This window comes from Balaenoptera ricei, chromosome 6 (assembly GCF_028023285.1).
Source record: "Balaenoptera ricei isolate mBalRic1 chromosome 6, mBalRic1.hap2, whole genome shotgun sequence".
NCBI lineage: Eukaryota > Metazoa > Chordata > Mammalia > Artiodactyla > Balaenopteridae > Balaenoptera > Balaenoptera ricei.
Window position 1 is genome coordinate 111121555 of NC_082644.1, and position 13298 is coordinate 111134852.

General features: G+C 39.3%; 1 protein-coding gene across 5 annotated transcripts in view; it reads right to left on the reverse strand.

Moving 5' to 3' along the window:
• The window catches only part of STRBP (spermatid perinuclear RNA binding protein), a 145767-nt gene that overhangs the window by 11360 nt on the left and 121109 nt on the right, over positions 1-13298 (reverse strand). For 4 of the 5 annotated variants that reach the window (XM_059925576.1, XM_059925575.1, XM_059925577.1 and 1 more), the window contains exons 16-18: positions 11390-11513; positions 6803-6847; positions 3292-4259 (exon numbers count right to left, since the gene is read on the reverse strand). In XM_059925576.1, the coding sequence (XP_059781559.1) occupies positions 4183-4259; positions 6803-6847; positions 11390-11513 (246 nt within the window). In that variant the 3' untranslated portion in view covers positions 3292-4182. Of the gene's footprint in view, positions 1-762; positions 897-3291; positions 4260-6802; positions 6848-11389; positions 11514-13298 lie in introns of those variants that run through there. The other variant, XR_009503769.1, reaches the window with a different exon arrangement.

Consider the following 13298-nt stretch of genomic DNA (forward strand, 5'->3'; position numbering starts at 1 on the left):
CTTTTAAATGAACTCCATGACGGTTCAGTCAGGTGGGAAATAAATCATCTACCTAACCTGGAAAAGACAGATGAATTGCCTTACATCTATTTGGTCTCTGCACACCAGGTATTTACCATTCTGAGTCTTGCCATAATTGGTTCTGCAAATACTTAGCTTAACTCAGTCAATTATATATTTTTCCATAGTTACCTTAATATTTTGGTTTTTTTCATTTTCTATTGCTTTTTTTTTTTTATGGCTTCTTGCTGCTGTTGTATTAGGGCATACAACACAGATCAGAGATATTCATTTCTCAGAGAAGTCTCTCTCCTTGAGAAATTGGCACTTTGAGCCTCAGCTTATGTAACAGCTACATATAAATGGGTCCTACCGGCACTGCTACCAACCTTGCTGCTTGTGAAATTCCAGCACTTTGGCCAAAAGAGTGCCCTGACGTAAAAATCTTCTTAGGTGAACACTTCCCACCACCGAATTCTTTTATTTAAACAGGTGTGTGTAATTCGCATATACGTTATAAGTTTCTATACACATACACACACTTAACTCAAAAGTGAAATGTCTCTCAAATAGAAAGTAATTATAAGGGTATTAAAAACAAAATGCTGAAAATAACTTTCACACTTAGATCATAAAAAATTTTAAAGTAATGTGATGATATAAGACCTAAGAGATCAAATACATCATATATGATTGTCATATATGCATGCTGTGTTCATCGATTTTTAATTTTCTCTTTAATCAGAAAATAAAAGAGCTTACCTTTGTATACTGAGACCACAGCTTACAGTCACTATATCTCAGCCTATTTTATACAAGTGATATGGCTACGAAGGTCCAAGGAGAACGAGAATAAAGTGAGATAAACGTGCTGAAAACTGCTTAAAAGTATTAACCTGAAATACACAGAGGATCCAACACCAGTTTAAAAAATACATTAACGAGGTATTCCCAGCTCTTCAATTAATAATGGTGAATGACTGATTCATGATTTTCAAACATTCACCCAAATTTTAAAAAAGAAGAAAAAGCTAACACCAGCAAAATCTATCAGTGGTTTGTTCCCCAGGTTAACAATTTGAGAGAGACTACAAACGACTCCAGGAGCCCTGGCTTCCCCGCACCATGCACCGCATCTAGTCAGCATGAGGTATGTCGGGAATCTATTGGACCAATTACCTTGCACGAGAGATGGGGTGCTCCCACAGCCTCAAGAAACACGGCTGCAGGCCACCTCCCTGGCTGGGTGCCAGCCCCCATGCAAAGAATATGGCTTCAAGGAGGACCCCTATCTCTGAGGAATTATAATAGCGCTAACTGACGCAGTCAGGAATGCAACTATTCAGTTTATGTGCTAAAAAAAAGTTTAAAAACTGTCAGAAGATAGCACAGCTCATACACTAATTCTAAGTTCTACATTGGTCTGTAGACTCCCCGACAAGAGACTAGGCTAGGAGGGGCTAAGTATATCCAGATATTGCTAGGTTTCCAAAGGAAAAGTTTTCAAACAGACACCATGGCTCTGAATAAAGTATTGCTCTTCTTTAAAATGCTCATTCACTGCTTTCCAAAAGGAGGTGTCAGAGTGCTGTGTCTGAAAGCTGGAAAGCCTCAGGGGGTCACATTGCTCTTAAGACTAAGACATAGAAATTGCCATTTCAAGCCAGACAACCTGATGGTTCTAGAAGTCAGAGAAGAAATCTTGAGGGCCCAAGTGAATAATAAATGGTGCGACGCTCAGAGGCTGGCAATAGGGGCTGTCAATGAAAAAACCACCTACAGTGGAGAAAAGAGCAGAGAAGCAAAACTTTATGTTAATTTCACAGAATTTGGTGAAGCCAAAAGCTTCATTTATATTTCTCTGCTCTTTCAGCTGTAAGTGGAATTTTCATTACAAAATGAAGGGGTGGGAAGGGTAAAGGGGGTGGGGGTAGTGGGAGGACACTTAATTCATTACAAGATTTAAACAGTTGAACTTGCATGGTTACCACTTCTAACAAAGGACTGACAGCTCAATTATTTTAAGTAAAGCAGAGAAATGTAAAAGTTTGCAGCAACTGGGCAGGTTTACAACATGGTTAGTAACTTCCAACAAACAATAAAAAAAAAAAAAAAAAAAAAAAGACTTGGTAGAAACCATTTGAAATGACTGCCATCATGTTGGAAAACAGCACAGCTCCATTTTCACCATTATAGAGGGGTTGAGTTATGAAGCTGAGTCAGCTACTTCAAAAGAATTTTCTAAAGAGAAATCTCCAAAGAGATTCCAACTTGGAATGCAAATTTGACAATCAATTTCAAATAACAATACAGCTGCAGCTGCCAATTAATAGTATTCCAAAAACAAAGAGGACTGTTTGTAAATATTTAATTAATAAAAAATGGACACTACCAGCCATGCTTTTTCTTCTCAGTGATGGCTCTGTTTCATCCATAGGTCAGCAAAACAAATCAATGAAACATGAAAACTCCCAGCTGAGATGGGCCCTCTTGTGTACGTCTAGCCACTAATGCACAGGATGAGAATGGTAAGTTCACAGCTACTTCCAGCAAGTGATGAGGTTTTATTAAAGTATCACCCACCACTAATAAAGACAAAAGGTCAAGGAGCAGAAGTAACAAGCATGGTGTAAAAACTTTATTTCTGATAAGTAACACTAACATTTGTTTTAAACTATCTGTTTCATTCTCATTTAGCGGTCCCAAAGAAATCCGGTACATAAATTTGCCGTATTTTGTGAAGCCCATTCTCAGCGATGGGTACTGTTCAGCTCCAAAAAAACAGAAATGAAGAAAGACGAGGAAAGCTAATTCATACTAAAAACGGACATTTTTAAGACACAGCAACTTGTAAATCTCAACATGGGACCACACTGTTGCCTTCATGGGGGTGAGTACCTTAATGAAACCATTACCTTCTAGTAACATCATAGGCTTCCAAACAAGGTGAGAATGCAAGTGGAAGACTTAGGTCTGCACCCTTTACAGAACAGCACAATGTTACCGACTGATCATTTTTCACCAGCTTAATTAGGTGTCTTAAAAAATAAATGCTGACCCATGGCTGAAACCTGTCACTTTTCACAGCAGCACTCAACAAGAACTGGGACAATCGAAGAGCAAGTTTTTATGGGGACCCTGTTGCTGCTTTAGATTCTGATGTAATTGAAGAGGATAAGAGACCCTTCAAAGAATCCCAGAAAAATCGCTAATCTTCTCTCTGCATCAAAAAAGCCAGGGAGTGAACACAGTATCTTACAGAGTGAAGAAGGCCACAAGAACAAGAGAGGGTGATTGATCAATTAATTTATTATTTTTTAAAACTTGGAAATTCGGAAACTAAAATAATCACATTCCTCCTTCCCCATCTCTGGGTAGTGCCATCACTTTAATAAGCAATGCTCAGATAACAGAGTAAACCTTTATCATGGGGATGCCCTTGTACAGCAGGAGTACAAAGGGCTTACAAAAGTAAATAGACTGGCTCAAACTAACAATCGCCTTTGCTTTGTTTTATCAGTTTGGTTACAAATGAATGGGTTTCTAGGGCTAAGTTATTATTAGTTTTCAATTCTTTATAATTTGATACCAAAACATATCAAAAATAATAAGCTAAAACAATATTCAAACCCATATTTTATTGGCTTTAATTACACACTTCAATATTTACAAAGTTAAAGTTTAAATGAAAAGTCTCTATTGTATTAAAAAAAATAACTACAGCCCGAATTAAAGTGCCCTGGGGCAAATACATATCAATCAGCTAAGCATCAGTGACTGCATCAGGAACCAGGCAGTACTCTGTGTTACAACAAAGCAGTTTATTTGTGATCAGTGTTTGAGACTCTATACATCCTTCACGAATTTAATTTTACATAATCTGATACTCCTCTTAAAACTTAAACTTTGAACTGCTAGACTTATTTCCCTAGAACAGAAGGGCTGGTATAAGTTATTTTCTGGAAATGAGGTACCGTTTCACAGAACTAGTTTCTTTTTGTTTGTTTGTTTTCAAGTTTTAGAGAACTAAATTTGCATTTGTTAAAATCAAAAAGTAGGAAAGATGTTCTTTACAAATAATTTTGATCAAGTATGTGTTCAAAGAAAGCAGGATAAAAAGGCTTTTTCTCTAACATTCTGTATGTACTGTATTGTTCAATAGGAATTAGCTTCTGTCATTTGCTAAAAGAATGAGTAGTGGGGAACAGGATATGTTGGGAATTTCATAACGGGTAACAGAACCATTCTCTTGGGTAAACCTACAGAGAAAAGAAACGGAGAGGACTCCAAATAAGTTTAATAATCCAATAAAAATTTCAGGTTAAAAAAAAAAAAAAAGAATCTTACAGTAATTATCATTAACCTTTTCCAGATTAGTCAGTCAACATGTACCATTATGGAAGAGGCCCACAAACTTTGAAGTTACTCTTAATATTTTAATAATATTTTCCACTCAAAATTAAGATGGCTACATCATAGGAAGAAGGATATTCAAAAAGGGATTTCATCGGAGTGAACTGTCGTGAATTATAAAGCTCAAAAGCAATGCTATTGATTAATATTCTGAAGTGACTCTCAATTTGGCACATCACATATTACAGGAGAAACAGGGACGGTCAAGATTCACAGCACAGCTTTCTGTGCAGGCCTCAGATCCCCAGAAAGACAGTTCCAACTGGAGTCGTGACCAGGTGTTTATCTTAACGGCTACTGCCAATATTGGCATGGCAAATCTGGAAAGATTAATTACTTTCTTAATTTTGTAATTAATGAGTTCTTGTGGCCTCACAAACTTCTGCATACTCAAGCATGATTTGAAATGTGATCCTTATTTCTATTCTAATATTTAAGCTACGGAGAAATCACAAAGCAGCAACAGCAGGTATTCGAGAGCACCAGATGATCAGAGGGAAATTACCCCACATGCAACAGCTTTACAAAGGCCAAAAGACATATTTACCTTACAGCCAAAATAAAGCATCGTTTTAGTAGGTTGGCATCACAGTAACATTTAAAAACCAAATCTTTTATGTGAAAAATGGGGGCATTAAATTTCACCAGCTTTGGAAGTCAGTTATATGGTACATGGGAGTGAGGAGCCTTCTGAAGAGGGGGCTCAGAGGCCGCAGGGTGAAAGTATAATGTTAGAGGAAAGGGAAGAACAAGAGACAAAAACTAAAAAGACTGAGGAAAAACGTGAATGTGCCTTAGAGCCTAGATATACAAGTGTTTTAAAGAAAAAAATTAAGCTCTAGCAAACCTGTACTAAAGAACATGGGACTTACTATGTCTAAAAGAAAGACACAGACTTAAGGACCTACCCTAGGAGGCAGACGCTTTGGCTCTCACACAAGACATATTACAATGAGTCTAGTGAGTCAAAACGTATTTGTAAACTGACCAGACCTAATTCACAGGAAGGATGAGGTGGTCAGGGTATCCAGAAGTTGGCTGAATGGTAAAAGCAAATTGCCAAATCAAAAGAAGCTAGAGAGCTTGAATTCAGAAGAAATTCTAAGCGGCAGCATATTCTTGTATGGGGAGGCCCTGGCCGAACCTGAATGTGTCAGTGGAGACATTCAGTTAAGGAGGAAACTCCAGACTCTGCTTTCAGCCTTAGAGGAAACTCACCCCAAACGTCTGAGCCTTCCAGCTTCTCCACATCTTTCCAGGATGTAAATTATCTATCTTAATAGGGAAAGCGGTCAAACTGTTCACTTTCTACTTATTTCTACAGCTAGGAAATCAGATGAAGCTTCAGTTTAGCAGTATCTTAAAGACCCATAATTTTCATCCAAACAAAAATGGGAAAGCTGATGCATGAGAGAAAAAGCATAATGAAAGGTCTGAGGCTCGTGTGGAGGACTAATGCCACAAGTAGCAACACAGTCAAGGTCCTTCTCTTCTGTGTGCACACACGCCCAGCCTGGGGTCGCATTGGTGCACACAGGTGTGCACCCACACACTCTAACACTCACATGCATTCTCTCACATGTGTGCATACACACTCGCGTTCTTTTTTCTCTCAATGACAAACATCCTACAGATGGCCAACTCTATACCATATAGCACCCGAGTTAGGAAAAATGCCTAAGAAAGCATATCACTGACTCCAAACCTACTGCCTCCATTGCCACATAAACCTCATTCAAAAGTTATCCAAAGGGCCACTGAGGTTCATTTCCGCATCTGCCTTTGTTTTTTATTTTTGGAGGGAGAGGAGCTATTCCTATGATTTTTCTCACTGTACTACACAGACCTTCTGCAGTAAGCACTTCAGTAACTGCTGTAGATACCCCCTCATCACTCTCTAGGTCTTGTTCACTCCATCTCTACAGCAAAATTCATGAAAAAGGATGACAGCTACAAATTTGAAGTGAGTACTTCCTATCTCTAACTCAAATCACCTACAGTTCACACAGTTTCAAACCAGAAACTTAAATGTAGCTCTATAACTGGCAGGCAGCCAAGCTAGAAACTGGGTATGGCCCTTCAGTAGCCTTTGAATGGAGTATAAGTTGGCTGTAAGAAGAACTACTTAAAATATTTAATTTCAATATGGTCAGAAACAGGCAATTAGAACAAGCAGTCCTTCAATCAGGCAAAGCAGAGAGAAGAGCAACTCCAACCAAACCAAGAACCACAAGGTTGTGGCATTTTCAACGGGAATTTAAGTTGGGTCACTAGAATAAGTAGGTCTGAGATCCTCCAATTCATTTAAAGAAACCCTAGATACAAACTGTGCTTTGGATTGCTGTGCAGAGTGGCTTAAGAGGAGAAATCAGTAAGATGGTGTACATACCATAGGCAGGGGCAGCTGTGCTGTAACCATATGGTGTTCCATAGCCTGGTGCAAAGAAGGAGAAAGCACATCAGTCCAGGAAAAAGGGCAGTCAGCACTGGCCCAATTCACAAGGACCACCTGGCCCGGCACCTTGGGCCCCAAGGACTTCTTCAAGGTGCTGGCTGAACCAGAACCCTTCCCAGAATGGCCCGAGTCTACCGATTCCTCCATGCCTATGTAGAGTGGAAGCTTTTTACTATGGCCTACCAAGCTCTCCTGACCTACCAGAATATCCTGTTTCTTTCTCACTACACTTACCACATTGTATTATAATTATCAACTCTTTGTCTGTGTTCCCCCCTAGAATGGCAGAGACTCAAGTCTTATACATCTTTGCATCACTTGAACCTAGCAGAATGTCTGGCATATAGTAACCACTCACAAATTTAATTTGTTCAACAAAAGAATACTTAGAACCACTCAAATTACCAATTTCTCACAGTTGGAAAATAGGAATTTCCAAGTCTTTTTTCAGAAAGCAGTGACAGAGCAGGCTAAGCCTCAACTGCCACTGAAGAGGGCGCACAGATCAGGCTGTGGGCTCGAGGGCAAGGTCCATGTCTTGTTGAAATCCGAATTCTGGGCCCCAGCACAGGGTCTTTCAGTAAATATTGTTAAAATTGACATTAGCATCTGGTGCCTATGAAGAAGGCTCATATTATCAATAAAGTACAAAGAACACAAAAGTTTTTGAACCATTTAGTTCTGGCACTAGTTTCTTATATGTCCTTAGATATGTAACCTCTGAGTTGCCGCTTTCATCTATAAAATGGGAAACCCTCCAAGCTACTTTATAGTTTTATAGGGATTAGAAATACTACGTTAATAGAAATGACAATCTTTAATTTTTCAGTAAAATGACTTTAAAAAATATAAATACTGGGCTTCCCTGGTGGCGCAGTGGTTGAGAATCTGCCTGCCAATGCAGGGGGCGCGGGTTCGAGCCCTGGTCTGGGAAGATCCCACATGCCGCGGAGCAACTGGGCCCGTGAGCCACAATTACTGAGTCTGCGCGTCTGGAGCCTGTGCTCCGCAACGAGAGGCTGCGATAGTGAGAGGCCCGCGCACTGCGATGAAGAGTGGCCCCCGCTTGCCACAACTAGAGAAAGCCCTCGCACAGAAACGAAGACCCAACACAGCCATAATAATAAATAAATAAATAAACAAATACTTTAAAAATATAAATACTAAATCACTTGGGTAAATCTCTAGGAAAAACTGGTTTCTAAAATAGAACAAGGGCACAAAATCTACATGGGCCCTTCACATTGTACCCAAAACAAATCAAGCTTTTTTACTTTACAGTCCCTTTTTCTATAATCATTTCTGCTGCTAGAATGATTTTTTTTTTCCTTCTTCTCTAGCTGACCAACTGCAACTCATCCTTTAGGTATCTATCACCTCCTCTGTAAAGTCCCCCAGGCTTGCTGTTCACTTTGCCCACCCCACATCACAGCTTGCATCATATTACACGGTACTTTCTCAAGTGTCTGTTCCTACCCCATGTGACCCCAAGCATTCACAGGGGCAGACGCTAAGTGTTGGTCATCTTTGAATGCTCAGATCTAAATCTCGTTTGAGATAAAACATTCAAATATATGTTGAATAAGTAAATTGCTTTTGGGGACTAACTGAAACATTTTCTTAAGAGATAAAGTTTTTCACTTTTTAGTCTATACTTAAGTCATATAAAACTGGGAGTTGTACAACTTAGTCTTTAGTGCTCACTAAATCATATATTTCAAGAGGACACAAGGCAGTTGAAATAAGCAGTAGGAAATATACAGTAGGAAAAGTATCAGAAGCCAAAAAAAAAAAAAAAAGATTAATGCTTAAAAAAGAAGGCTGTATATCAAATCTATTCCAGGAAAAGGTAGCTGGTTGGCTAAGGCTACAGTTTCAAAGGTTTTACTAAAACCTCCTTAAAGAGATGAAACTATAACAACTAAGCTGGCCACTAATGAGGCCACTGGGGTTCTAATCCTGACTTCACGTCTCACTAAGGTGACTCTGAATTGCACCTGCTATTTAACCTCTCTGAGCCTCAGTCTTCTGCAGAAACTGATGGCAGAGGAATGTAATTAAATAACATATGTAAAAATACTTACTATACTCCCTGCTGCACAAAATACACTCTGCAAATGGCATATAACCTATTCATAATCCAAACTGACCTAATCTGAATCTTCTCTAGGCTATAAAAGAACTTCCTTTTTAAAAGCTTCAGAAGACAGGCCTTTCACAGAGGTCAGTGCAATGATGTAAAAGAGGAGCTACTACAGAGCAGAGAGGCAGACAGCAGGATTCCTCTCACAATCACTGCCACTAGCTGATGGCTGCCGACCCCTCGCGCGTGAGGGAAAAGTCCCATGACCCAGCAGCTGGACAAAACTGGATGAGCACGTCACCAAAGGCAAGAGAGTTCACCTCAATAACCTGCCTACTACTGTTTAATGAAAGCTGCTTCCTTTAAATAAGACATTAAATGAGGCAAAAAAAAAAAAAAATTAAATTTCCATAGAAATAGTGAGATGCACAGAAAAATGTCTTAATTTTGGACACACAAAAAATATCAAACTGTAACCACCCTCTCACGCTGTCTTTCAGCACGCTCTGTCTCCTTCAATGGTGCCACCATCCAATCTACTTCCTCCAGCATAAGATCCTGGGAGGGACCTGAAACCTCACTCTGTTTCGTTCTCCACATTCAATCCATCAATTCTGCTTCTGAGGTTCTTCCATCTGCTCACTTCTTGACCCCTATCTACTTCCCTACACCCCCTGGAGATCCCTCCATGGCCTCTAGTCTAGTCTCTCAGCTTACAAAAACCTTCTACTTTGTCTTGGCATGCCGACTTCTGTCCCTACAAGCCGTTCTTCACGCTACAGAGAGTGATCTTTACAAATAAAGTCTGAAAGTCTTATCTCCTTACTCCTCTTAAAACCCTTCATGACTTCCCCCATACTTAGGTGCTAAGACCAAAATCCAAACCACAGCCTCCAGGACGGGACTGAGTACCCACTTTAGCTCAAATTCCGCCCCCCTTCACCCACACACAGTGCTCTCCACGCTACAGACATGTTGGCCTCCTCCTAATTCTTCAAATGAGCCAAGTTCCCTCCTACCAGCACCATAGGGTGCTGATGTGCTATTCCCTCTGTGTGCGGTGTTCTTCCGTCCCAATCTTCTCTGAGTTAACTCCTACTCATTCTTCAAAGCTCAGTTCAAGTGTCACATCTTCAGGGAAACCTTCGAGTCCCCGACAGACTAGACCAGGTTTCTCTGTCACGTCCCCTCAGAGCATCGTGCCCCTCTCCTTCATCATAGCAACTCAGTCAGTCGTGAGTATTCCATTAGTATGTCTCACCTTTAGACCAAACACTGCAGGAGAACATAATCCATGTCTGCTGTGTGTCAAAGCAGGCACACAATATTTGAGTAAGAGTACACATTGTTTATATGACACATCTTTGAGCTATGCCCCTACTGGGATCAACTTCTAGAAGCTTAATTTCAAAGCCACATCATCCACAGAACTTCCCAAAAAGTCTAATTCTTTCTTAGAAAAAAAAAAAACACAACCTAAGTGAACTTCTTAAGAGTGTTATGCAAAAAAATAATGACGGGATAAGACCCAATCTTTATGACAATTTCATTTTGATCAACAACTACTACTGGTTTAGTTGTCAAGTTCAAAGTTCCATACTTGCAATATTACAGAGAATTTGATTTTAATGAGACAGAGGTACAGCTACTGCTAAGATGATACAAGGATGAGAACAGAAGGCAAGCAGAGGGCATCTTTTCCCATCTTCCTCAAGCCATGTGGTGAAATGGAAAGAATATAAACTTTGGAACTAGAAACACCTACACTCAAATCTTTGCTCTGCTATTTACAAGATGTCTCACACTGAGCTAGTTGCCTTACCTCCCTAAAACTTAGTTTCCTCACACGGAAAAATGGAAACAATTTCTACTTGAGGAAACACTGTGAAGATTAAAAACAATTAAGTGAAATCATTTATATGAAAGTATCTAGTGTATACTCAGCTCTAGATAAGTAAGTTCCCCCTTTCCTCTTTGTGTACTTCTTTAGCCCCTGATGGTTCCCCAACATAGAGTTAAAGAAATGCTAACATCGCCGGGCTTCACCCCAATTAAGTAGCTCTTACCAGCCATTTTTCTCACCTGTGATACCCAATCTGTCGTCTACGTCCCCACCGAATACACTCTGCTCAGCTATCCAAACTCCCCAATCTGTGGAATATCTTTGGGCTTCCTCATTGTCAAAATATGTCCCCTCAACTAAGCACAGTACTCCTCATCTGTCACCTCCCTCCAGAAAGCCTCTAGTCACTCAGCAGATTCCAGGAGAAAACCTGTAACATTCTGTAGATTCTCTTCTTTTGAAATTCGGTGCACACCCATCCTATACCCATATTATGTTTCCAGAAACCCTGTATAACCCTGGAAAATAAAGGAGAGGCTGTTCTTGGAACTCTGGCCCAGAAAAGGAGGCAGATGTCTCACAGGGTGCACTATACCTGGAGCTATGTAGCCAGGAGCAGCTGTGGCCCCAACAAAAGCTCCCCTTGTTAGAGTTCCTCTTCCTCTGCCCCGAACAGCTTGGACTGCTGCGGACACAGCTGTATTCACAACACCCTTTGCCTGTTAAAAATAACACATTTCATTACTGAGAGAAATAAGATCATCTCATCAACTTTGTAATGCATAATTACTCTATGAGAAACTTGAGCCTGTACATGAGATTAGTCGTCTATGACCTTGAACCTTCAATTTATAATCTGTAAAATGAAAATGACATCTATCTTACAGAGTTGTTCTGGAGAAGATGCTGGCACAGAGAAGTATGCAAAATAAATTCTTCCTTTCACTTGAGGGTTACCCAGAAAGAGTTCGTTTTCTGCACACAAATTTCAGCAGTCAAATTACATCCAAAGTCATTTTAGGCCTGACTAAAGCAATTACACACACTTGATACCTAGGTTCAAAATTTACTGAATTCTCCCCCAGCAAACAAAAAAATACCACAACAAACTACCTGGAGTTAGCTGTGAACCTGAATGGGGTTTTTAAAAAAAAGAAAAGGAACTAAGACAGGAAGACCAAAGGTGTGGATGCCAGTTCCTGATATAAGTAACTGAGACCTCAGGAAGGTCATGCAATTCTGCTGTGTGTGCGTGTGTGTGTGTATCAATTCTGGTGTGTTTGTGTGTGTGTGTGTGTGTCAATCACCTCTGAAGTCTCTTCTTGCTCTAAAATGCTATGGGACTCTGGTAAAGTCACATAATCTCTATGGGAGTCTCCCCACTAATTGCAAAATGACAATTATGATACCCACTTTGTTTTCCTTACTTCAGAGTAGAAAGAGCAACTGAGAAAATAGATACAAAACTCTGAAAAGTAGAATAGATAAGGACAAAGAGTAATGGTACACAAGGCTGCTAGAACATTCCTTTCCAAAACTGAAAATTTAAGAAATAAGAAAATATCTAGTTTTAAATTACATATTATATTTACTTTTTAATATAAAGATGCAATAAAAACTCAAGCTCAAAAAACTACTAATACTCCCTGCTATAACCAAGCTGCAGGGAAGGAGGTGCAGAGCCTCAAAAGCATTATACGATCAAGTCAACAGCATCTCAGAAAGCTTAAATAGTCAGTGCATATACACATTTATCTCTCATTGAAAAATCGTAGGATAGCCTCTATAACTGGGTAGAAGATAGTTTCAAGGTCGAATGTATCGTGCACAGAGAACAGCCATTTTTTCCTTTTGGCTGAAAAAAATCCAACCAAAATAGACTGCTTCTTGGCTGTCAAGCACATTGAACACGTGAGTTTTATAGCTTTTAGTATGGAAAATTTTTAAAAATGAGTGAACTTCATGCGGGCATTTTTTTTTTTTAAACACAGCTTAGTCAAATATAGTCAGAAAGTAGTAATCTGGCAGCAGCAAAGTGACTCCACACAAATCAAGCTCATGTCTCCTAGAACCAAACCTAACTACCTAATAAGTATCTGCACATAGCATAGGCTTTTTTAAACACTAAAATTAACTGACCCATATACAAGATGTAACGCATGAGAAAAACACACCAAAACAAACAAGGTAACAATTATCCTTCTACTAATTTAGAACATATTCTAGAAGATTTTAGAAAAAGAAAATCCACTTATCCTCTCTCTACATGTATACCACTGCAATTTAAACGCTTTATTTGTATTTCATCTCAGTAAAAAGTTCGTTTTTTGTTTATATTTTGAATTCTAGAATATAAGCAGTGTTTATTATAGTACATACAAGAAGTTTAAATTAACACAAAACAAATTTCTAAGATGGATATAATATACAATAGGAGCATGCCAATGGTCTTTGGAAGGAGAAGAACCAGGTTTCAAAGGGAACCCTTACCATCAATTAGCTAT